At 40.4% G+C, this 24,969-nt stretch overlaps 1 protein-coding gene across 10 annotated transcripts in view; it reads right to left on the bottom strand.

Moving 5' to 3' along the window:
• The window catches only part of Spata16 (spermatogenesis associated 16), a 380,391-nt gene that overhangs the window by 338,377 nt on the left and 17,045 nt on the right, over nt 1-24,969 (bottom strand). For 9 of the 10 annotated variants that reach the window (XM_039103604.2, XM_063282699.1, XM_039103603.2 and 6 more), the window contains one exon: nt 772-1,404. The exons of the other annotated variant lie outside the window; for it this stretch is intronic. In XM_039103604.2, coding sequence (XP_038959532.1) covers nt 772-1,386 — 615 coding nt within the window. In that variant the 5' untranslated portion in view covers nt 1,387-1,404. The remainder of the gene's footprint in view (nt 1-771; nt 1,405-24,969) is intronic. 10 annotated transcript variants of the gene reach the window in all.

Here is a 24,969-nt window from a genome sequence, read left to right as displayed (position 1 = left end):
AATTAATGAAGTACACAGGGAGACCACAATTGTGTCATGCCACTGGAACTTTTAGATACGCATTTCCTTACTCCACAAGAAAAGTGAGTCATCAGAGCACATTCTTTTCGCATGACTTATTCTGTGTTTAACAGTGATTTCTAGGTTTATTTCAGTCCACCAGCACTTTCTTAATGCCATGAAAAAGACAAGATTTACCTGCTTGCAGAAGGCATAATAGTCATAAAGTTCACTGGAATGGGAAGGATATTTGAAGTGAAGATCGTGTCAAGGAAAATGATGTCATTTGTACCAAGATGAATAACATTGTATAACATGTATAACATTGTTTACCAGGTATAGAATGTAAAGTGTCAGCCTGTGCTGAAAACTAAGAGTTTGCTTACAAAGACTACATAAAAGGGACAATTCACAGACTCATGGAATGCTTGCATTTAGAAAGGATATATTTAACACACGACCACTGTACCGATCGATGTGCCATAGCTTTTCGGGATATATACCTAAATTCTAAAGCCAACCACATTTGTACATATGTCGCCATTTCCTTGTGGATTTGTAATCAGAAAAAGCATGTTAAACACGAATAGGCATAGTAATCAACTGGCCCATCTTACTTGCTTTCTGGAACTTTACAACTCTTAGTTCTGACATTAAATAATTTTACCCCGTGACCCGCTGTTCATTACATTGTGGTCAGAACCACTCAGTGTAATTGCAACTTTTAATTTCATGGCTCCCTGCTCATCTCTACTGTCTTTAATCCCATACCTCAAGTGCTGTCCTGAACTGTCCTGCTGCCACTGCGTATTTCTTCTGTCTATAGCAAGAGCTGGCATCCTTTAAGGCTACCTGAAGCCATTTGTCAATCTGTGGCAGGGTGGCATGATCTCGGGTACTTGTAGGGAACATCATGGTAGCAATTTGGCCTGTTGTTTGAAGCCCAGGGCACATGTAGGACTGAGCAAACTCATAGCTCACATCTTCTTCGTCAACGTAGACCAGCTTCATTTCCACATCCATTATGTTCTTTAAGGGGATGTGAGGCAGAGGTATGGTGGTGAGCACCTGGCTGTCCAGTTCCATTACCTTTGCCTCTTTCTTTCCAACTAGCTTCTCCTCACTGTCAACCTTCCGTTTAAGGGCCACCTTCTCTAACTCGTTGCTTTGCTTTTCTTTGATGCTCTTTGTGAGCTTTACTCTCTCAGCGGAGGTTTCAGCTTGTTTTTCCCCACAGCTCTTCTTGATTTCAGGTGGCCCTTCCAGGCTGTTGGGGGAATTTGTTAAGGTGGACATTTTCTTGCTTGTATTTATCTTTGGAAGAAGCAGATCACGATAGACTCTCTTCACTGTAGTCTCCAAACTCCTACTCTTGCCAGAATCCATTGGTCCACCCCTAGACTCCTGCAGGGGTGAGAAAGAAGAAAGCCACTAAAACAATGACTTTGAAACTCCAATAGTCAGTGGTTTTTTTAACACTGTTTTATTCAATCCTAGACATATCACTTAGAATACAGCTGCAGTTATACTATCCAATGACTGTTCACACTGACCAGTGGATGCTTCAGTCTCAAAACTCACTAAGGTAAGAACTCACCCCAAGCTCATCTGGGTGTAGCCTGAAAAATAATTTACAGCTGAACACCACTGAATGAACCTTTCTTATGAGAAGCCAAAGCCATTGAATAGGAAAATCTTATACATAGACCTAGAAGACAAAGAAGCTAAAAAAATCCACTTTATATTCATTTCCCCAGAAAGGCAGGTGGTCTCTAACTCATTACAAAGCCTGTTGCTATCCTGCATGATGGACTTGGAGCAGAAAACACAGCCACTTCTTTGGGAAAACTTCCAGAAATGTGAGCATGGCGTTTTCTTCATGTGTTTGCTCTATTAATATGGAGAGCCCATGTTGGAATGTCTTCAAAGACAGTTATTTGCTAAATGGGCTTTTAGACTAGGAGAACGTGACCTTAAGCCCTCAGTGACTCCAGTGACTCAGTTACGTACATATTCATTCTGAGTCCAGTGTTTATGTAGCAAGGACATGAATGTAGTTTATGATATGAAGCATGTTCCCGACGCACTGGTGCTACTTAAAGACTGACACCGTCTGATGTGGAGGCCTTTTCATACTAACTCTGCTCCCACTTTTGTTGTAAAGTATAAAATTCTCTAAATCTAATAATTGCCGAATAGAATTGGGTCTTGTCCCATACAATTCTCTGACTTATACTTAAGTACAGCATAGTCTGTACTGGGCACAGCTTTGTTTCCTTACTTTACAAAGAATCTGAAGGATAGGAGGCTGCTGCTTCTCTATGGACACAGTACAGCTCTCAGCCTCTCCAACTCCTTGCTTAGTCTTTCCTCTGTGCCCTGTCCTTTTAGCATAGCTCTGACTAGACTTACACAAGATACAAAGAGAAAAGAAAATGGCCTGGCTATGGCTTTATATGATCACGAGATACAATGAGATAAAATGTAACATGTGTGCCTCTATTAATCTGTGTGATGACTCCCCCACTTGAGAAGCTTCAAGCTTGTTATTTTGCTAATATCGATTGCTTTCCTTTGTCTACTTGACAGGCAGCACTTTGGCTCCAGTGGACCTTTGAAGCACCATGAACCAAGACCCAGTTGATTCTTAAGGAAAAAAAAGGAAGACATAAGACTGTTATTTAACCTTTGAGGATAAAACTTTTCCTTTTCCCTACTCTTATATGTAGGTGTTATAGAAAAGGGTTAAGCTGTTTGTAAACATAAAAGAAACTACCATGACGGTTTTATGACCTCATGATAAATATCAAATGGGTAAGAGAGATTACTGTGAAAGCAAAAGGATCTGAGTTCAAATCCTCATATTCACATAAAAGCCAAGCAGGTACCCACTGTTTGTGTAGAGACTGGAGAGTTCAAGGAGTGTGCTGGTCAACTGTTCTAGACACAGTATTGAGCTTCAGGTACAATGAGAGATTGCCTTCCAAGAAAATAAAGTTGAGAGCAACAAAGGAAGACACACCATGTCTGCCTCTGAACACTATGTTCACCTTCACACACATGTATACATGTAGTACAGATACACACATACACAGAGAAATATCAGATTCTAGTAAGAATTATCTTATTAGGTAACAAAAGCTAAGTGTTAGAGTTGTGATTCCCTGACAGGATTTTATTGACAGAAGTAATTTGTGGAAGATTGCAATCTTGGCCAATGTATGCCCTGCTCCTTGCTAAGGAGACGTGCACATCAGTGAATCCCAGGTCCAGAGCCACCACTCTGATCAAGGCACTGTCCTGGAGTATTCTACTTAAGACAGAAGAAGACAGTGCTAGCCATCACTGCATTGTTTGTTCTTGTACCACGAATGGATCTGGGCTTCATCTGGGGTCTCTAGTGGGTGGATTCCCAGACAAGCATCTATCCCAGGAAAGTTCTTTTAGTAGCACAGATACAGCTTTCAAAATTTTCCCCATGCTCAGAATAGCTGCTGGTAAGATTCGTTCGCACAATAGACTATATATAAATATGAATAATAAACGTTGGTAGGTGAACAGTTCCAAGAGTTTCCCCCGGTATCTTCTCAGCTATTTACATCATGCACCAGAGGCTGCAGCATATTGGCTTCTCTGTAGAGGGATGATGTAACACTTCAGCACCTATTGCAACACTAAGGTCTTATCAGGGTTGACTCTCATCTTCAGTATCTAAATTTTTATCCATTTTTGTAACTGCTTCTCCTGAAGAGTGATTGTCTCTCCTTCCTTTATTGCCTTCCCATTCCTCCTTGCCCTAGCTTTCTCTTCACACCTATCCTTGAAGATGTGCCTTTCTCCCAGTGCAAGAAGAAAGGGTTTGTGCGTGTACATATGCGTGTGTGAGCGCGTGTGTGCGACAGAAACTCGAGAGTTCTCTACAGCAATTCTTAAGCCTTCCTAGAGAAATCACCATTTTAATGCACCCGAAGATTTGTATAAAAAGTAGTAATGAAGTGGAGAAACCAGACAAGGTGCTCATATGACATTCAGAGATTTTGAACAGATGAATAAACCTTTAATGTCCAGGCATCTGAAAGATCAGTTATCCCCAACTTGTCCAAGAAACAATAGATTTAAGTCCCTCTGCCTCAACACAGAACACTGCCCTGAATATCAGCAGGTGTCTTTAAGTCGACAGTCGGAAAGAGCAAGCCCTAACCAACTTCTGCTTCACAGTGGTAGCAGCTGGTCACGTGACTTTAATTTCAGAGGTAGAAGATGTTCCTTATGAAAGCTGTGGTGCCCAAACGAGAAGCTTTGGAAGTGCTCACACTGTAAACAGCAGTTAGAAACCTGCAGTGGAGGGTTGTGCATTGTGAGGTCATTCTCTGTCTTTCACTCTGCTCTTACTTTTCACCCCTCGAACTCAAGATAAGCGGCTCTGTTAATTCCAAAAGATGCTCATTCCTAATCCACCTGCTGAAATGCTCCCATCTTGCTCCCACCTCATTTACCTGTCCTAAACTAAACCACAATTCCTGGATAGGAACCGCCCATCTCTGTCTTCTCCAAACAGACCAGTTACAAGTACTTGATTGACTTCTTCCAATCAGCCATCTAAAAGCAGACTCACTCCCTACTTATCCAGACATGAGCTCAGGGTTCTGTATAAAACTGTTCGGAAAAAAAATGTAGGTCAAAACATATGCTGTAAAACAAAGACGAAGTCACACGCAGCTAGAGAAAAATAAAGTTGGAATCTAAAAACAGATTCTTTTCTATTTAGAGATTATAATATAATTACTTCATTTCCCCTGCCTCTCCTTCCTCCCAATCCTTTTAGACATCCTTCCCTGCTCTCTTTCAAATTCACTGTCTCTTTGAACACTGCAAAAGAGGAGGTGGAAAGGCTGTAAGAGTCGGAGGACCAGAGGGATTATTACTGTGAGACTCTGCCTCTTAGCAATGTCAGAAGCTACATCCACAGGGTCCCTCCAGCATGACTTCCCACATGTGAGCTGGGCTAGGACAATAGACATCCTGAGGTAGATGAGGGAGTGTGCAAACCCAGGAGGTCTCGACCTATACAAAGAACTACTGCAACTATGGAATATTGAGCACAGAAGAAATCTTTCCCATGGACTTTTTTTTTTTAAGATCTGGGGAACAAGTCAAGTGGACTCGACTCAAGTGACACTCTCAGACTATCTTGCACTTGGTCCTTCAGTTCTTTCTGTTTTTTTGAAAATACATTATACCACTTCCTCCTTCTTTTTCCTCCCTCCAAAGCCTTGCATATAACTCTCCTTGTTCTCTTTCAAATTCATGGCCTCTTTCTTACATTCATATATGTATATAAATATACATTCCTAAATACATAAATACAATCTTTGCAGTCTGTATACTTGTATGCATGTTTTCAGGGCTGACCATTTGGTAACCAGTTGGTGTGCTCTTCCTTGGGGAAGACTATTTCTTCACTTTTCAGCATTCCTTAGTTGCCCATAGCTCCCTTTGTTCACTTGGTCTCTCTCTTGTTGTGCTTGTTTAGTGCATGCATACGCAGTCATGTTGGTGAGACTTTATGGGTGAGCTTTTGACTTTGTTAGGAGACACAATCTCACAGCAAGCTTCCTGAACTACAGCTCATCAGATCACTTGTACCTCTTCTATTCCCTTCTCTACAATTCCTCAATGTCCCGGTCTCGGCAATGGTTTCCTGGCTCCTGAGGACTTAGAGCTAGAAGCCTTAGATAAAAGATAACATGCAACATTTCTCTTTCTGGGTCTACATCACCTCATTCTATTTATTTACCTATCAATTTCATGATTTCTCCCTCCCTCCTTCCTTCCCTCCCTCCCTCCTTCCTTCCATTCATTTCTTTTTCTTTCTTGTCAAGCAGATTTACTAAGTCACCAAGGCTCATCTTGAATCCACTGTGTAAGTCAGACAGGGTTTGAATGTACCACACTCCTGCCTCAGCCTCCAGAGTATCTGGCATGAGGATCAGCTAGAAGTGGATTTTTTTTTTCCTGACAGCAAAGCAAAGACTCTTCAGAAAAGAGTTGATTCTGAGAGGTTCTGATGGATTTTGTTTTGCTTTGTTTTAATCTTATCCCGGGTGAAGTACATTTTCTTCTCAGTTGTTCAAATGAGTCATGTAAGAACTAGATTTAAACTATCAACCTCTTCAACTTTTTTTTTAGTAGTCAGGTTGATTAACATGGAGTTAGTCAGTGTTCCCAAGGCTACATTTTAATCTTTACTTCAGTACAAAATACTTCAAGAGAAGACTCTTTGTCGACCATCATGTCAAATGGATTTGTAGGTGGCATTCTGTAAAATGCTTCTTTAATTTAGAAGTCAGCACAGTAGTAGAACCGATTTTTTAATATCCACATGGAGGCACAGATAAAATAGCAAATGTTGATAAGAAACATGTGAATGTTCTCTGAGGTGACAGGAAACAGAGAGGGACCAGTACTTGATCCTTTCTATCGGCTAACCATTTTACATTTTCAAAAGTGATTTTATTTTATTCTTTTACATCAAGCAAATTATCAAGTTTTCTGTTCTACTTCTGGGTTTCTATTACCTCTTAGATGCAATTGGTAGTTTACATGGTTATTAGTAAAACAAATTATTAGATTTTTTTTCTGAAACAGGCAGCTCAAACCTGGGCAATTCAGAAGGAGAGAATCCTTAAAAATGTGCTCTCTGAAACATTCAACATCACAGTTGCTATGGTTTTCTTTCTTTAAAAAAAAGATCTAATTTTAACTTGCTGTTAAATGTAACCAGAGAGACATTATGAGGAAAAACACCTTGCTTGTTAGTCTACCAATACACGTTGTTATTTTTAAAAACATTCTACAAAATAATCCTTCTGTCTAATAGTCAGGTACTAAAGCCCTTAAGCCATGACCAGGACACTGGGCTAGGTGGAACAGGAGAGACTAAAGTTGACCAGATCCCAGCATGCCAGTATTCGCAGCTAGGAGCAAGCAGAGGTGGAGGATGGGCGGTAGAGACACACAGATAAACAAATCCCTTTAGAGGAGACACCCCTCTTGCTTGACTGAACTGCAAGGGATGGAAATGAATCCCAATCTATTTCCTATGTGAATGCACAGCTCCTGCAGAACCTAGAATACAGCAGGACCTCAGCGCACATGTGTTTTCGTGGCTGATGTGGGAAGGCAGCCCTTCCAGGCCTGCTTGTCTAAGAACACACATATTCGGAAATGAGTTTTGGAGAAGAGAGAGGCAATGGCCCCACCCCAGAAACTCTTTTTATCTGAGTTGTGTTGTAAGGCACAGCGAACTATTCCTGCAGACCAGGGGTGGATTTGGTTCATAGTATTTCCCTCATAGGGAAATCATCCCACGGATGCAGACATATAAAATACTAACAACACTGCTGCTCTATGTTGAAGAACTAGAAGGTAATAAGGGAACTGGCCATACCTGAGATTTGAACTTAGGGCCGTAGATATCAGATTCTACAATTTTAGGATCACATGAAAAATACTTTCTGCACTGGACCCTAGGTGCCCAGATATTTACTTGCCTCCCATTAAAAATGTTTCGTTTTATACATTTTTATAACCAGGTACTTAACATTATTGCTGTCTTATTGGGTGAGACTCCCTTTACAGTGGCACGATAAGCACAATTTTATGGTTAATTCAAGTATAGAAAGCACTTTTGTTGAGAGAGAAATAATAGATTTTATAAGGGCTTTAAAAGATCATTAGTTGTAAATATTATGGACCCATTGTATTTCAGAAGTCATTAAATAAAGAAAAAATAGTGTGGACAGAAAAATTCCACATGAATAGATTACAGAGACTTTGGGAATAATTCATCAAAGCAACCAGTACCTTGTGCACATCTATCCGAGAGGGCTACTCACCATGACATTATGTAGAGGAGAGAGTGTTCAGGTTGGAGTTGCAAGAACAGTTTGAATTTTAGGTTTGTTGTTCATTAATGGCATGTCCTAGGAGGAACTATTCAACTTGTCTAAACATTACTTTTGGAAGTAATCATGGAAGAATCAGATGGGATGTTTTACAGAGTGACATTTCTAGCAGAAGAGGTTTAGCAATTCCACAAACAGCTCCTTGCAGGGACCTGTGCCTCCCTTGGAGGATTCTGTCTCTTCCTCCTGTCAAGGACTATGCCTTACCATCAACATGGTGCTGGCTAGTTTTATGTCAACTTGACACAAGCTAGAGTCATCTGAGATAGGGCAATCTCAATAGAGAAGATGGCTCTGTAAGATCAGACTGCAGGCAGGAAAGCCCGTAGTGCATTTTCTTAATTAGTGATTTGATGTGGGAAGGCCCTACTCATTGTGAGTGGTGACACCCCTGAGCTGGCAGCCCTGGCTTCTATTAAGAAAGCAGACTGAGCAAGCCACAAAGATCAAGCCAGGAAGTAGCCCTCCTCCATGACCTCTGCATTATCTCCCACCTCTAGGTTCCCTCCCTATTGAGTTCCTGTCTTGGCTTCTCTCAATGGACTGTGATTTGAGAGGAGTAAGCCAAATAAACCCTTTGCTTCCCAAGTTGCTTTTGGTCAGGATGTTTTACCCTGGAAATATTAACCCCAACTAAGACAACCGCCTTTGCAAGTAACCAGTTATTCTTTCGGTACCATACTAGTTTGGCTGATGTCTATGCAAATTCAGCAGGCCTTATGGGGAGATTGACTAGAAACCTTCCAGACTCCAGAGGGTTGCCTACTGCCATCATGTGCCAAGCACGTGAGGATACAGGAGTAGTTCTTCACATACTATGTCTCTTCCAAATCATACTCTCTTCACCATCTTCCTCCTTTGGGGCCCAACCATTCTGCCGGGACTTCTGTTGTAGATCAGCAATCACTTTCACGTTTCAAACCCAGGGACCAGTAGACTTACATTGACTGCGGCTCTAGATAGCCGTCTTCACATTGGACAAGTCTTGTCTTTGTTGGAACAATCCTTCCATCTTCGCAGGGTATGATCATTCCGGTTTCCTCTGCCCCACTCACCGGTGATTCATACACAGCCTCTTGGGCTGCTGGCTTTTGCTCTCCAGCAGGGGTACTCCTTTCCCCAGTGGGAGTTAGGGCCTTACCCACCTACATTACTGCCACTGCTTTCACACACCAGGCGCAGTTGTTCTCTAGAATGAAAATCACACATCTATTCTGCTACTACCTCTCACCTCACTTTTACTGAAAACTCTTCCATGAATGCCCATAACCCCTACAACAGAAAACGATCCCTAACATCCCTAGTCCCTATGAAGACCATCAGTCAGTCTTGGGAACAGAATTTCTCTGTGCAGCCCTGGCTGTCATGGGACTCACTCTGTAGACAAGGCTGGCCTCGAACCAACAGAGAGCCACCCGCCTCTGCCTCTGCCTCCCGAGGACTTGGTTTAAACAGCAGCAGGTCTTTTTGTCCCCAGTGTTATTCAGAGCATAGCTTAAACACCTCTTCTCCAGAAAGACTTCTTTGATGATCTGTAGTAAACAGCTTTCAGTCACATGTCCATGTCTCAGTAATTCTTATCCCAACACCATTTAGTAATTTATATTTCATCTTTCCCGCTATATCTGCAGAAGATGTCTGTGACTCAAGATACACAGTGGCTATCGACTAGATGGCTATGTAATGGTCTCTGACTTTATTGCACAATTCGAGGGTGGGCCACTTTGTTTGCTCTTGCCATCCAGCTCGAACACAGCTAGCATGCTTTACAGTTTAGCTGGAATGACCTAAGTGTAAGCGATCCTTTTACAAACTGTCTTCACTGCTGTGGACGCTTTTCCCGGCACTCAGGCGTGATTCTTTCCTACACTTTCTTGTTCCTATTTTGGTTGTTTGTCTGTTTGCTATTCTAAATCAACAATATTTGTGGAGCACCTGTCCCACCCAGTCAGCCTTAGTTTCGTCTTTGCTGGGAAGTAAATAATTGCTTTGATTCTTGTTTCGCATAAAGTATGGCTCATTCCCAGCCGAAACCTGCAACATAACCAGTCCTGTTTGGAAAAGAATTAATATTAAAATTTGTCATCGTTACTAAGAGTGCGGTTATAAGGATACAGTGGTCCTTCTAGAAAGTTCTTACACTAATGTGATTATAAAACCAGGATGTCATTTGTGTGGCAGGATCGGGAGTCTTGAAGAAGTCACATCTCAGTATAGTTCAGAGCCCTTTGCCTATGAATTTTCCTGGAACAAACACAGTCAGCCTGCCAAGGTCAGGAGTGTTCTGAGACAAAGTTCGAATCTGGTTTGGAATGTCTCTTCCAAGCTTTGCTCTCAGTCTCCTCCTCCCTGCCCCATCTAGAAAAGTGATCAAACTTTCCGTCCTTTAAAGAGGCTAATATGCTCAGTGACTGTATAAGGAAAGAAAATTTACTCTAAGTTTGGACAATTATTTAATTCTGCTGGTAAAGTTCTTATTTCCTAGATGTTTACATTTTGTTTCTTAACTTTCCAGAAAGAAGAGATATAGATGGAGAGAGTTTCCAGCATGCTCCAATTTCTCTGTTTTGGAAATGGCATCTCTGGCAGGTGACAGGCCCTGCTGACCATCACACAGTGAAGCAGGCCACAACCATACTTTAGAGCCCTTAGATCATTTTCTCCTTTACTCCCTGCCTCCCACCACCATATAAAAATCAAACAGCTATCACAAGTGCATTTCCAAGCCTTTCCTGTACAGATGCTAACTGAGGCAATGGACAGGAAGCACCCGTGAATATTTTAAATATTTTTATATAAATAATCCTCATTCGTTATCATGTTTTTATTTAAACAGGGAATATTTATTCATTTATTATTGGATATTTTAATTTACATTTCAAATATTATTCCCTTTCCCTGTTTCCCAGACATAAGCCTCCTCCTATTCCATCCCTCTCTCCTTCTTCTATAAGTGTGTTCCCAACCCCATACACCCCCTTCCAACCATTCCCACCCCCAACAATCCCCTACACTGGGGGTCCAACCTTGGCAGGACCAAGGGCTTTTCCTTCCATTGGTGCCCAACAAAGCCATCTTCTGCTATATAAGCATTTGGAGCAATGGGTCAGTTCATATATTTGGGTAGTGGTTTAGTCCCTGGGAGCTCTGGTTGGTTGGAATTGTTGCTCTTATGGGTTTGCAAGCCCCTTCAGCTCTTTCAATCCTTTCTCTAATTCCTCCAACGGGGATCCTATTCTCAGTTCAGTGGTTTGCTGCTAGCATTCACTTCTGTATTTGACATGCTGGGGCTGTGTCTCTCAGGAGAGATCTATATCCGGTTCCTGTCAGCATGCACTTCTTTGCTTCATCAATGTTATCTAATTTTGGTGAATATATATATATATATATATATATATATATATATATATATGTATATGTATATGGGGTACATGTTGGGAAGACTCTGAATGGCCTTTCCTTTAGTCTCTGCTACAAACTTTGCCTCCATATCCCCTCCTAAGAATATTTTTGTTCCCTCTTTTAAGAAGGAGTGAAGCATCTGCATTTTGGTCATCCTTCCTTAGCTTCATGTGGTCTGTGGATTGTATCTTGGGTGACTCGAGTTTTTGGCTAATATCCACTTATCAGTGAGATATACCATGTATGTTTTTCTGTCATTGGGTTACCTCACTCAGGATGATATTTTCTAGTTCAATCCATTTGCCTATGAACTTCATGAAGTTATTGTTTTTGATAGCTGAGTAGTATTCCACTGTGTAGACGTAACATATTTTCTGTATCCATTCCTCTGTTGAAGGGCATCTGGGTTCTTTCCAGATTCTGGCTATTATAAATAAGGCTGTTATGAACATAGTGGAGCATGTGTCTTTGTTGTATGTTGGAGCATCTTTTTGGTATTTGCCCAGGAGAGGTATAGTTATGGTATAGGTAGTAGAATGTCCAATATTCTGAGGAACCTCCAGACTGATTTCCAGAGTGGTTGTACTAGTTTGCAATCCCACCAAAAATGGAGGAGTGTTCCTCTTTCTCCAAATCCTTGCTAGCATCTGTTGTCACCTGAGTTTTTAAACTTAGCCATTCTGACTGGTGTGAGGTGGAATCTCAGGGTTGTTCTGATTTGCACTTCCCTGATGACTAAGGATGTTGAGCATTTCTTTAGGTATTTCTCAGCCATTCAATATTCCTCATCTGAGAATTCTTTGTTTAGCTCTCTACCCTATTTTTAATAGGGTTATTTGGCTCTCTGGATTCTAACTTCTTGAGTTCTTTGTATATTTTGGATATTAGCCCTCTATCAGGTGTAGGATTAGTAAAGATCTTTTCCCAATCTTTTGGTTGCCTCTTTGTCCTAATGACAGTGTCCTTTGCCTTACAAAAGCTTTGCAATTTTATGAAATCCCATTTATCAATTCTTGATCTTAAAGCATAAGTCATTGATGTTTTGTTCAGGAAAATTTCCCCAGCACCCATGTGTTCGAGACTCTTCCCGACTTTTTGTTCTATTAGTTTGAGTGTATTTGATTTGATGTGGAGGTCCTTGATCCACTTGGACTTAAGCTTTGTACAGGGTGATAATAATGGATCCATTTGCATTCTTCTACATGCTGAACTCCAGTAGAACCAGCACCATTTCTTGAAAATGCTATCTTTTTCTTCATTGGATGGTTTTTAGCTTGTTTGTCAAAGATCAGGTGACCATAGGTGTGTGGGTACATTTCTGGAACTTCAATTCTTTCCACTGATCTACCTGCCTGCCTCTGTACTAATACCATACAGTTTTTTTTTTAATCACTATTGCTCTGTAATACTGCTTGAGGTCAGGGATGGTAATTCCACCAGAAGTTTTTATTGTTGAGTTTAGTTTTCGCTATCCTGGGTTTTTTGTCATTCCAAATGAATTTGAATATCACTCTTTCTAACTCTATGAAGAACTGAGTTGGAATTTTGATGGCAATTGGATTGAATCTGTAGATTGCTTTTGGCAAAATGGCCATTTTTACTATATTAATTCTGCCAATCCATGAACATGGGAGGTCTTTCCATCTTCTGAGATCTTCTTTAATTTCTTTCTTCAGAGACTTGAAGTTCTTGTCACACAGATCTTCCACTTGCTTGGTTAGTCACACCAAGCTATTTTATATTATTTGGGACTATTGTGAAGGCTGTTATTTCCATAACTTCTTTCTCAGCTTGTTTACTTTTTGAATAGAGGAAGGCTACTGATTTGTTTGAGTTAATTTTATACCCAATCACTTTGCTGAAGTTGTTTATCAGGCTTAGTAGTTCTCTGGTGGAACTTTTGGAGTCACTTAATATACTATCATATCAACTGCAAATAGTGATATTTTGACTTCTTCCTTTCCAATTTGGATCCCTTTGACCTCCTTTTGTATCAGATTGCTCTGGCTAGGACTTCGAGTACTATATTGAATAAGTAGGGAGAGAGTGGGCAGCCTTGTCTAGTCCTTGATTTTAGTAGGATTGCTTCAAGTTTCTCTCCATTTAGTTTAATGTTGGCTACAGGTTTGCTGTATATGGCTTTTACTATGTTTAGGTATGGGTCTTGAATTCCTATTCTTTCCAGGACTTTTATCATGAAGGGGTGTTGAATTTTGTCAAATGCTGTCTCAGCATCTAATGAAATGATCAATATTTTTGAGTTTTTTTACATAGTGGATTTCGTTGATGGATTTCCATCAACTATCCATGGAACTATCCCTTCATCCCTGGGATGAAGTGTACTTGATCATGATGGATGATTGTTTTGATGTGTTCTTGGATTTGAGTTGCAAGAATTTCATTGAGTATTTTTGCATTGATATTCACGAGGGAAATTGATTTGAAGTTCTCTTTCTTTGTTGGGCCTTTGTGTAGTTTAGTTATAAGTCTAATTGTGGCTTCATAGAAAGACTTTGGTAGTGCTCCATCTGTTTCTATTTTGTGGAATAGTTTGGATAGTATTGGTATGAGGTCTTCTATGAAGGTCTGATAGAATTTTGAATTAAACTCATCTGATCCTGGGCTTTTTGGTTGGGACACCTTTAATGACTGCTTCTATTTCTTTAGCAGTCATGGGGTTGTTTAGATAGTTTATCTATTCCCTGATTTAACCTAGGTACAAGGTATTTATCTAGAAAATGGTCCATTTCTTCCAGATTTTCCAGTTTCATTGAATATAAGCTTTTGTAGTAGGATCTGATGATTATTTGAATTTCTTCATATTCTGTTGTTTTGTCTCCCTTTTCATTTCTGCTTTTGTTAATTTGTACACACTCTCTGTGCCCTCTGGTTAGTCTGGCTAAGAGCTTATCTCTCTTGGTGATTTTCTCAAAGAACCAGCTCCTAGTTTTGCTGATTCTTTGTGCAGTCATTTTTGTTTCTATTTCATTGATTTCAGCCCTGAATTTGATTATTTCCTGCCTTCTACTCCTCTTGGGTGTATTTGCTTCTTTTTGTTCTAGAGCTTTTAGGTGTGCTGTCACACTGCTGATGAATGCTATCTCCTGTTTCTTTTTTCAGACTCACAGAGTTAGGTGAGTTTTCCTCTTAGCAATGCTTTCATTGTGTTCCATAAGTTTGGGTATGTTTGTGCCTTTATTTTCATTAAATTAGAAAGAGGCTTTAATTACTTTATTTCTTTCTTGACCAAGTTATCATTGAGTACAGCATTGTTTATATATATATATATATATATATGGATATATGGGCTTTCTGTTGTTTTTGTTGTTATTGAAGACCAGTTTTAGTCCGTGGTGATCTGATAGGATGCATGGGATCATTTCTATCTTCCTGAGTCTGTTGAGGCCTATTTTGTGACCAATTTTATGGTCAATTTCAGAGATGGTACCATGAGGTTCTGAGAAGAAGGTGTATCCTTTTGTTATAGAATAAAATGTTCTATAAATATCTGTTAAGTCCATTTGGTTCTTAACTTGTGTTAGTTTCTCTATGTCTTTGTTTAATTTCTGTTTCCATGATCTGTCCATTGATGAGAGTGGGCTGTTGAAATCTCCCACTATTAATGTGTGAGGCACAATGTGTGATTTGAGATTTAGTAAGGTTTCTTTTATGACTGTAGGTGCCCTTGCATTTGGAACGTAGATGTTTAGTATTGAGAGTTCATTTTGGTGAATTTTTCCTTTGATGTATAAGAAATGTCCTTCCTTATCTTTCCTGTGACTTTTGGTTGAAAGTTGATTTTCTTCAATATTAGAATGGCTACTCCAGCTTGTTTCTTTGGACCATTTGCTTCAAAAGTTGTTTTCCAGCCTTTGACTCTAATGTAGTGTCTGTCTTTGTCTCTGAGGTGTATTTTCTGTATGCAACAAAATGCTGGGTCCTCTTTATGTATCCAGTCTCTTAGTCTGAGTCTCTTTATCGGGGAATTGAGTCCATTGATATTAAGAGATATTTAGGAATAGTGATTGTTGTTTCCTCTTATTTTTGTTGTTAGAGGTGGAATTATGTTTGTGTGTCTCTCCTCTTTTGGTTTCCTTGCAAGGAGATTACTTTCTTGCATTTTTCCATGGTGTAGCTTCCCTCCTTGTGTTGGAGTTTTCCATATATTATCCTTTGTAGGACTGGATTTCTAGAAAATATTGTGCAAATTTGTTTTTGTCATGGGATATTTTGGTTTCTCTATCTATGTTAATTGAGAGTTTTGCTGGATATAGTAGCCTGGGCTGGTATTTGTGTTCTCTTAGGGTCTGTATGACATCTGCCCAGGATCTTCTGGCTTTTATAGTCTCTTCTGAGTCTGGTGTAATTCTTTTTTTTTTTTTATTAACTTGAGTATTTCTTATATACATTTCAAGTGTTATTCCCTTTTCCGGTTTCCGGGCAAACATCCCCCCCTCCCCTTCCTTATGGTTATTCCCCTCCCAACACTCCCCCCATTGCCGCCCTCCCCCCATAGTCTAGTTCACTGGGGGTTCAGTCTTAGCAGGACCCAGGGCTTCCCCTTCCACTGGTGCTCTTACTACGATATTCATTGCTACCTATGGGGTCAGAGTTCAGGGTCAGTCCATGTATAGTCTTTAGGTAGTGGCTTAGTCCCTGGAAGCTCTGGTTGCTTGACACTGTTGTACTTTTGGGGTCTCGAGCCCCTTCAAGCTCTTCCAGTTCTTTCTCTGATTCCTTCAACGGGGGTCCTATTCTCAGTTCAGTGGTTTGCTGCTGGCATCCGCCTCTGTATTTGCTGTATTCTGGCTGTGTCTCTCAGGAGAGATCTACATCCGGCCCCTGTCGGTCTGCACTTCTTTGCTTCATCCATCTTGTCTAATTGGGTGGCTGTATATGTATGGGCCACATGTGGGGCAGGCTCTGAATGGGTGTTCCTTCAGTCTCTGTTTTAATCTTTGCCTCTCCCTTCCCTGCCAAGGGTATTCTTTTTCCTCATTTAAAGAAGGAGTGAAGCATTCACATTTTGATCATCCATCTTGAGTTTCGTTTGTTCTAGGGATCTAGGGTAATTCAAGCATTTGGGCTAATAGCCACTTATCAATGAGTGCATACCATGTATGTCTTTCTGTGATTGGGTTAGCTCACTCAGGATGATATTCTCCAGTTCCAACCATTTGCCTACGAATTTCATAAACTCATTGTTTTTGATAGCTGAGTAATATTCCATTGTGTAGATGTACCACATTTTCTGTATCCATTCCTCTGTTGAAGGGCATCTGGGTTCTTTCCATTTTCTGGCTATTATAAATAAGGCTGCGATGAACATAGTGGAGCACGTGTCTCTTTTATATGTTGAGGCATCTTTTGGGTATATGCCCAAGAGAGGTATAGCTGGATCCTCAGGCAGTTCAATGTCCAATTTTCTGAGGAACCTCCAGACTGATTTCCAGAATGGTTTTACCAGTCTGCAATCCCACCAACAATGGAGGAGTGTTCCTCTTTCTCCACATCCTCGCCAGCATCTGCTGTCACCTGAGTTTTTGATCTTAGCCAATCGCACTGGTGTGAGGTGAAATCTCAGGGTTGTTTTGATTTGCATTTCCCTTATGACTAAAGATGTTGAACATTTCTTTAGGTGTTTCTCAGCCATTCGGCATTCCTCAGCTGTGAATTCTTTGTTTAGCTCTGAACCCCATTTTTTAATAGGGTTATTTGTCTCCCTGCGGTCTAACTTCTTGAGTTCTTTGTATATTTTGGATATAAGGCCTCTATCTGTTGTAGGATTGGTAAAGATCTTTTCCCAATCTGTTGGTTGCCGTTTTGTCCTAACCACAGTGTCCTTTGCCTTACAGAAGCTTTGCAGTTTTATGAGATCCCATTTGTCGATTCTTGATCTTAGAGCATAAGCCATTGGTGTTTTGTTCAGGAAATTTTTCCCAGTGCCCATGTGTTCCAGATGCTTCCCTAGTTTTTCTTCTATTAGTTTGAGTGTGTCTGGTTTGATGTGGAGGTCCTTGATCCACTTGGACTTAAGCTTTGTACAGGGTGATAAGCATGGATCAATCTGCATTATTCTACATGTTGCCCTCCAGTTGATCCAGCACCATTTGCTGAAAATACTATCTTTTTTCCATTGGATGGTTTTGGCTCCTTTGTCAAAAATCAAGTGACCATAGGTGTGTGGGTTCATTTCTGGGTCTTCAATTCTATTCCATTGGTCTATCTGTCTGTCTCTGTACGAATACCATGCAGTTTTTATCACTATTGCTCTGTAATACTGCTTGAGATCAGGGATAGTGATTCCCCCTGAAGTCCTTTTATTGTTGAGGATAGCTTTAGCTATCCTGGGTTTTTTGTTATTCCAGATGAATTTGCAAATTGTTCTGTCTAACTCTTTGAAGAATTGGATTGGTATTTTGATGGGGATTGCATTGAATCTGTAGATTGCTTTTGGTAAAATGGCCATTTTTACTATATTAATCCTGCCAATCCATGAGCATGGGAGATCTTTCCATCTTCTGAGGTCTTCTTCAATTTCTTTCCTCAGTGTCTTGAAGTTCTTATTGTACAGATCTTTTACTTGCTTGGTTAAAGTCACATCGAGGTACTTTATATTATTTGGGACTATTATGAAGGGTGTCGTTTCCCTAATTTCTTTCTCGGCTTGTTTCTCTTTTGTATAGAGGAAGGCAACTGATTTATTTGAGTTAATTTTATACACAGCCACTTTGCTGAAGTTGTTTATCAGCTTTAGTAGTTCTCTGGTGGAACTTTTGGGATCACTTAAATATATTATCATGTCATCTGCAAATAGTGATATTTTGACTTCTTCTTTTCCAATCTGTATCCCCTTGATCTCCTTTTGTTGTCTGATTGCTCTGGCTAGAACTTCAAGAACTATATTGAATAAGTAGGGAGAGAGTGGGCAGCCTTGTCTAGTCCCTGATTTTAGTGGGATTGCTTCAAGTTTCTCTCCATTTAGTTTAATGTTAGCAACTGGTTTGCTGTTTATGGCTTTTACTATGTTTAGGTATGGGCCTTGAATTCCTGTTCTTTCCAGGACTTTTATCATGAAGGGGTGTTGAATTTTGTCAAATGCTTTCTCAGCATCTAATGAAATGATCATGTGGTTCTGTTCTTTCAGTTTGTTCATATAATGGATCACGTTGATGGTTTTCCATATATTAAACCATCCCTGCATGCCTGGGATGAAGCCTACTTGATCATGGTGGATGATTGTTTTGATGTGCTCTTGAATTCGGTTTGCCAGAATTTTATTGAGTATTTTTGCGTCGATATTCATAAGGAAAATTGGTCTGAAGTTCTCTTTCTTTGTTGTGTCTTTGTGTGGTTTAGGTATAAGAGTAATTGTGGCTTCGTAGAAGGAATTCGGTAGGGCTCCATCTGTTTCAATTTTGTGGAATAGTTTGGATAATATTGGTATGATGTCTTCTATGAACGTTTGATAGAATTCTGCACTAAACCCGTCTGGACCTGGGCTCTTTTTGGTTGGGAGACCTTTAATGACTGCTTCTATTTCCTTAGGAGTTATGCGGTTGTTTAACTGGTTTATCTGTTCCTGATTTAACTTCGATACCTGGTATCTGTCTAGGAAATTGTCCATTTCCTGAAGATTTTCAAGTTTTGTTGAATATAGGTTTTTATAGTAAGATCTGATGATCTTTTGAATTTCCTCTGAATCTGTAGTTATGTCTCCCTTTTCATTTCTGATTTTGTTAATTTGTACGCACTCTCTGTGTCCTCTCGTTAGTCTGGCTAAGGGTTTATCTATCTTGTTGATTTTCTCAAAGAACCAACTTTTGATTCTGTTGATTCTTTCTATGGTCCTTTTTGTTTCTACTTGGTTGATTTCAGCTCTGAGTTTGATTATTTCCTGCCTTCTACTCCTCCTGGGTGTATTTGCTTCTTTTTGTTCTAGAGCTTTTAGGTGTGCTGTCAAGCTGCTGACATATGCTCTTTCCTGTTTCTTTCTGCAGGCACTCAGCGCTATGAGTTTTCCTCTTAGCACAGCTTTCATTGTGTCCCATAAGTTTGGGTATGTTGTACCTTCATTTTCATTAAATTCTAAAAAGTTTTTAATTTCTTTCTTTATTTCTTCCTTGACAAGGTTATCATTGAGTAGAGCATTGTTCAATTTCCACGTATATGTGGGCATTCTTCCCTTATTGTTATTGAAGACCAGTTTTAGGCCGTGGTGGTCCGATAGCACGCATGGGATTATTTCTATCTTTCTGTACCTGTTGAGGCCCGTTTTTTGACCAATTATATGGTCAATTTTGGAGAAAGTACCATGAGGAGCTGAGAAGAAGGTATATCCTTTTGCTTTAGGATAGAATGTTCTATAAATACCCGTTAAGTCCATTTGGCTCATGACTTCTCTTAGTCTGTCGACATCACTGTTTAATTTCTGTTTCCATGATCTGTCCATTGATGAGAGTGGGGTGTTGAAATCTCCCACTATTATTGTGTGAGGTGCAATGTGTGTTTTGAGCTTTAGTAAGGTTTCTTTTACGTATGTAGGTGCCCTTGTATTTGGGGCATAGATATTTAGGATTGAGAGTTCATCTTGGTGGATTTTTCCTTTGATGAATATGAAGTGTCCTTCCTTATCTTTTTTGATGACTTTTAGTTTGAAATTGATTTTATTTGATATTAGAATGGCTACTCCAGCTTGCTTCTTCTGACCATTTGCTTGGAAAGTTGTTTTCCAGCCTTTCACTCTGAGGTAGTTTCTGTCTTTGTCTCTGAGGTGTGTTTCCTGTAGGCAGCAGAATGCAGGGTCCTCGTTGCGTATCCAGTTTCTTAATCTCTGTCTTTTTATTTGGGAGTTGAGGCCATTGATATTGAGAGATATTAAGGAATAGTGATTATTGCTTCCCGTTATATTCATATTTGGATGTGAGGTTATGTTTGTGTGCTTTCATTCTGTTTGTTTTGTTGCCAAGACGATTAGTTTCCTGCTTCTTCTAGGGTATAGCTTGCCTCCTTATGTTGGGCTTTACCATTTATTATCCTTTTTAGTGCTGGATTTGTAGAAAGATATTGTGTAAATTTGGTTTTGTCATGAAATATCTTGGTTTCTCCATCAATGTTAATTGAGAATTTTGCTGGATACAGTAACCGGGGCTGGCATTTGTGTTGTCTTAGGGTCTGTATGACATCAGTCCAGGATCTTCTGGCCTTCATAGTTTCTGGCGAGAAGTCTGGTGTGATTCTGATAGTTCTGCCTTTATATGTTACTTGATCTTTTTCCCTTACTGCTTTTAATATTCTTTCTTTATTTTGTGCGTTTGGTGTTTTGACAATTATGTGACGGGAGGTGTTTCTTTTCTGGTCCAATCTATTTGGAGTTCTGTAGGCTTCTTGTATGTCTATGGGTATCTCTTTTTTTAGGTTAGGGAAGTTTTCTTCTATGATTTTGTTGAAGATATTTACTGGTCCTTTGAGCTGGGAGTCTTCACTCTCTTCTATACCTATTATCCTTAGGTTTGATCTTCTCATTGAGTCCTGGATTTCCTGTATGTTTTGGACCAGTAGCTTTTTCCGCTTTACATTATCTTTGACAGTTGAGTCAATGATTTCTATGGAATCTTCTGCTCTTGAGATTCTCTCTTCCATCTCTTGTATTCTATTGGTGAAGCTTGTATCTACAGCTCCTTGTCTCTTCTTTTGGTTTTCTATATCCAGGGTTGTTTCCATGTGTTCTTTCTTGATTGCTTCTATTTCCATTTTTAATTCCTTCAACTGTTTGATTGTGTTTTCCTGGAATTCTTTCAGGGATTTTTGTGTCTCCTCTCTATGGGCTTCTACTTGTTTATTTATGTTTTCCTGAATTCTTTCAGGCATTTTTGCGATTCCTTTCTGTAGGCTTCTACTTGTTCTCTAAGGGAGTTCTTCACGTCTTTCTTGAAGTCCTCCAGCATCATGATCAAAAATGATTTTGAAACTAGATCTTGCTTTTCTGGTGTGTTTGGATATTCCATGTTTGTTTTGATGGGAGAATTGGGCTCCGATGATGCCATGTAGTCTTGGTTTCTGTTGCTTGGGTTCCTGCACTTGCCTCTTGCCATCAGATTATCTCTAGTGTTACTTTGTTCTGCTATTTCTGACAGTGGCTAGACTGTCCTATAAGCCTGTGTGTCAGGAGTGCTGTAGACCTGTTTTCCTCTCTTTCAGTCAGTTATGGGGACAGAGTGTTCTGCTTTCGGGCGTGTAGTTTTTCCTCTCTACAGGTCTTCAGCTGTTCCTGTGGGCCTGTGTCTTGAGTTCACCAGGCAGCTTTCTTGCAGCAGAAAAGTTGGTCTTACCTGTGGTCCCGAGGCTCAAGTTCGCTCGTGGGGTGCTGCCCACGGGCTCTCTGCAGCGGCAGCAACCAGGAAGACCTGTGCCGCCCCTTCCGGGAGCTTCAGTGCACCAGGGTTCCAGATGGTCTTTGGCTTTTTCCTCTGGCGTCCGAGATGTGTGTGCAGAGAGCAGTCTCTTCTGGTTTCCCAGGCTTGTCTGCCTCTCTGAAGGTTTAGCTCTCCCTCCCACGGGATTTGGGTGCAGAGAACTGTTTATCAGGTCTGTTTCCTTCAGGTTCCTGTGGTGTCTCAAGCAGGGGTCCTGCCGCTCCTGGGCCCTTCCCCACGGAGCCCAGAGGCCTTATACAGTTTCCTCTTGGGCCAGGGATGTGGGCAGGGGTGAGCAGTGTTGGTGGTCTCTTCTGCTCTGCAGCCTCAGGAGTGCCCACCTGACCAGGCGGTTGGGTCTCTCTCTCACGGGGTCTGGGAGCAGAGAGCTGCTGCGGGCCGGGATCCGCGGGTGTGGGACTTCTGGTAAACACAGAACGTGCCCGGTCCTAGAGGAATTCTGCTTCCGTGTGTCCCAAACTCACCAGGCAGCTTTCTTGCAGCAGAAAAGTTGGTCTTACCTGTGGTCCCGAGGCTCAAGTTCGCTCGTGGGGTGCTGCCCACGGGTTCTCTGCAGCGGCAGCCTGGTGTAATTCTTATAGGTCTGCCTTTGTATGTTACTTGACCTTTTCCCCTTACTGCTTTTAATATTCTGTCTTTGTTTTGTACATTTGATATTTTGACTATTATGTGACAGTAAAAATTTCTTTTCTGGTCCAATCCATTTCAAGTTCTGCATGCTTCTTATATGTTTATGGGAATCTCTTTCTTTAGGTTAGGTAAGTTTTCTTCTATAATTTTGTTGAAGGTATTTATTGGCCCTATAAGTTGGGAGACTTCACTATCTTCAATACTTATTATCCTTAGGTTTGATCTTCTCATGTGTCCTGGATTTTCTGGATGTTTTGGGCTAAGAGATTTTTACATTTTACTTTATCTTCAGTGGTTGTGTTGATGCTATCTATGGTATTTTCTGCCCTTGAGATTCTCTCTTCTATCTCTTGTATTCTGTTGGTGATGCTTGCATCTATGACTCCTGATCTCTTCCCTAGGTTTTCTATCTCCAAAGTTGTCTCCCTTATACTTTCTTTATTGTTTCTATTTCCATTTTTAAATCCTGGATGGTTTTGTTCAGTTCCTTCACCTATTTGGTTGTGTTTTCCTGTAATTCTTTAAGGGATTTTTGTGTTTCCTCTTTAAGGCCTCTATTGTTTACTTGTGTTCTCCTGTATTTCTTCAAGGGAGTTATTTGTGTCTTTCTTAAAGTCCTCCATCATCATACAATGTGATTTTATATCCAAATCTTGCTTTTCCAGTATGTTTGGATATCCAGTATTTGCTTTGTTGGGAGAGCTTGACTCTTATGATACCAAGTAGTCCTGGTTTCTGTTGCTTAGGTTCCTGTGCTTGCCCCCTTGCCATCAGGTTGTCTATGGTGTTAGCTTGTCTTGCTGTCTCTGACCATGGTTTGACCCTCCTGTAGGCCTGTGTGTCTGCACTCCTGTAGACCTGTTTTCTATCAGCCACGTCTGGGAAAAGAGAGCTCTGCTCTCAGGTGTGTAGGTGCTCCTGTTGAGTGGCTTTCAGCTCTCTGAAAGAAACCTGAAGGGTCCTGCCTGTCACTGCTCCTAGGTCCCTGTGCCCTGCACTTCTGTGGGCCAGCTCTCTTCCCCACAGGATTTGGGTTCAGGGAGCTGTGTGACCAGTTCAGTTCAGTTCCAGGCACAGGCTGGACCCAGCAGATTCCTGCAGCTGACTGCTCCTATGTTCCTGTGTCCAGAGGCACTGTGCAGTTTCCTCTTGGCCCAGGGATGTGGGAGAGGTGGGAAGAAGTGGAGGTCTGTCCTGCAGTCTCAGGACTGTCTGTACTTCTGGATGTTCAACTCTCTCCCCCTCACAGGATTTGAGTGCAGGGAGCTGTTGGGTCAGTTCAATTCTGATAGTAAATATTTTAACTCATCCCCAGTGAAGAGTATTTCTTGATTTCTCGGCCTCCGTTCATTGCATGGAGTCGTTGTATGGAGTTAAGGCCTCATGAGATTTAGCTCTTCTATGCTAGCATGTTTACTGTTTTTTTTTTCTGCCCATGTTTAGGCAGCCATGTTGGTAAGACCACATGAGCATAACTCCATTAACATTTCTAGTAGACACAATCTCATAGAACACCTCCTGTTCTCTTGACACAATCTTTCTGGCCCCATCTTCCTGAGGAATTTCCTGAGCCTTAGGTGTAGGACCTGCATTGCATATGGATCAACTGGGGTTGAGCTCTATACAGTCATTTGTTCTCTTCTGTGTTTTAGTAAGTTGTGCATTTCTGAAATAATCTTTTTTCTATTACAAAGAAGAGCTTCTTTGATGAAGGGTGAGAGCTATACTTATCTGTGTGTATAAAGATAAATATTTACAAAACTGTTATGAATTCTGTGGTTTAATAAAGCAGAGGTTTATTAAAAATCCAGGTTACATTATTCCACTAGCCCTGGTAGCTGACTATGTCCTATTAAAGATCTATTGGCTACCAATAAGACATACAAACTGCTATTGCACCTTTAAGATTATTGATGGTTATTGTTGTTGTTTATATGTATTATAGCTCAGTGTACCTTCTCAATACAAATGAACATGTACACACACATGCAACAATAATTCCCCTCCCCAAACACAGGCAGCAACAATTAAATACAAAGAGGTCATGATTTTGAGAAGAGGGACATGAATGGGAAGGGGTGGGAAGGACAAAGAAACTGCTGTAATTATATGTTAATTTCAAAAGAAAAACATTTAGAGAACTACAAAAACAAATGGTGGTTTACTCTTAAACTTGTATTAGAGTTCAATGTAACCCAGATGTGGGAAATCCATCTCAAATATTTTTCCTTGAAAGAACTTTAGATTTACAGAAAAGTTGAGAGATAATATCAAAAAATCAAAATTACGCTTTATGTGCATCTGGAAATTTTAAATATTTTAGACTTGCTTCCTACTTTACATTTGATGTGTGCATACACAATCCCACATATATACATATTCACATATTTGCATTATTTATTTTTCCAGTCTATTTGATAATACATTGCTTGCATCATGCCCCATTTCCTCATAATACTTGACTGCACTTTCCCTTCCTTCTATGTTATAACTCACATGGCTATGAAATTCAGAGGCAGTAACAGCAGCACAAC

This window comes from Rattus norvegicus, chromosome 2 (assembly GCF_036323735.1).
Source record: "Rattus norvegicus strain BN/NHsdMcwi chromosome 2, GRCr8, whole genome shotgun sequence".
NCBI lineage: Eukaryota > Metazoa > Chordata > Mammalia > Rodentia > Muridae > Rattus > Rattus norvegicus.
The sequence above is the reverse complement of the archived record's forward strand: the minus strand, read 5'-3'. Positions and strand labels throughout refer to the sequence as shown.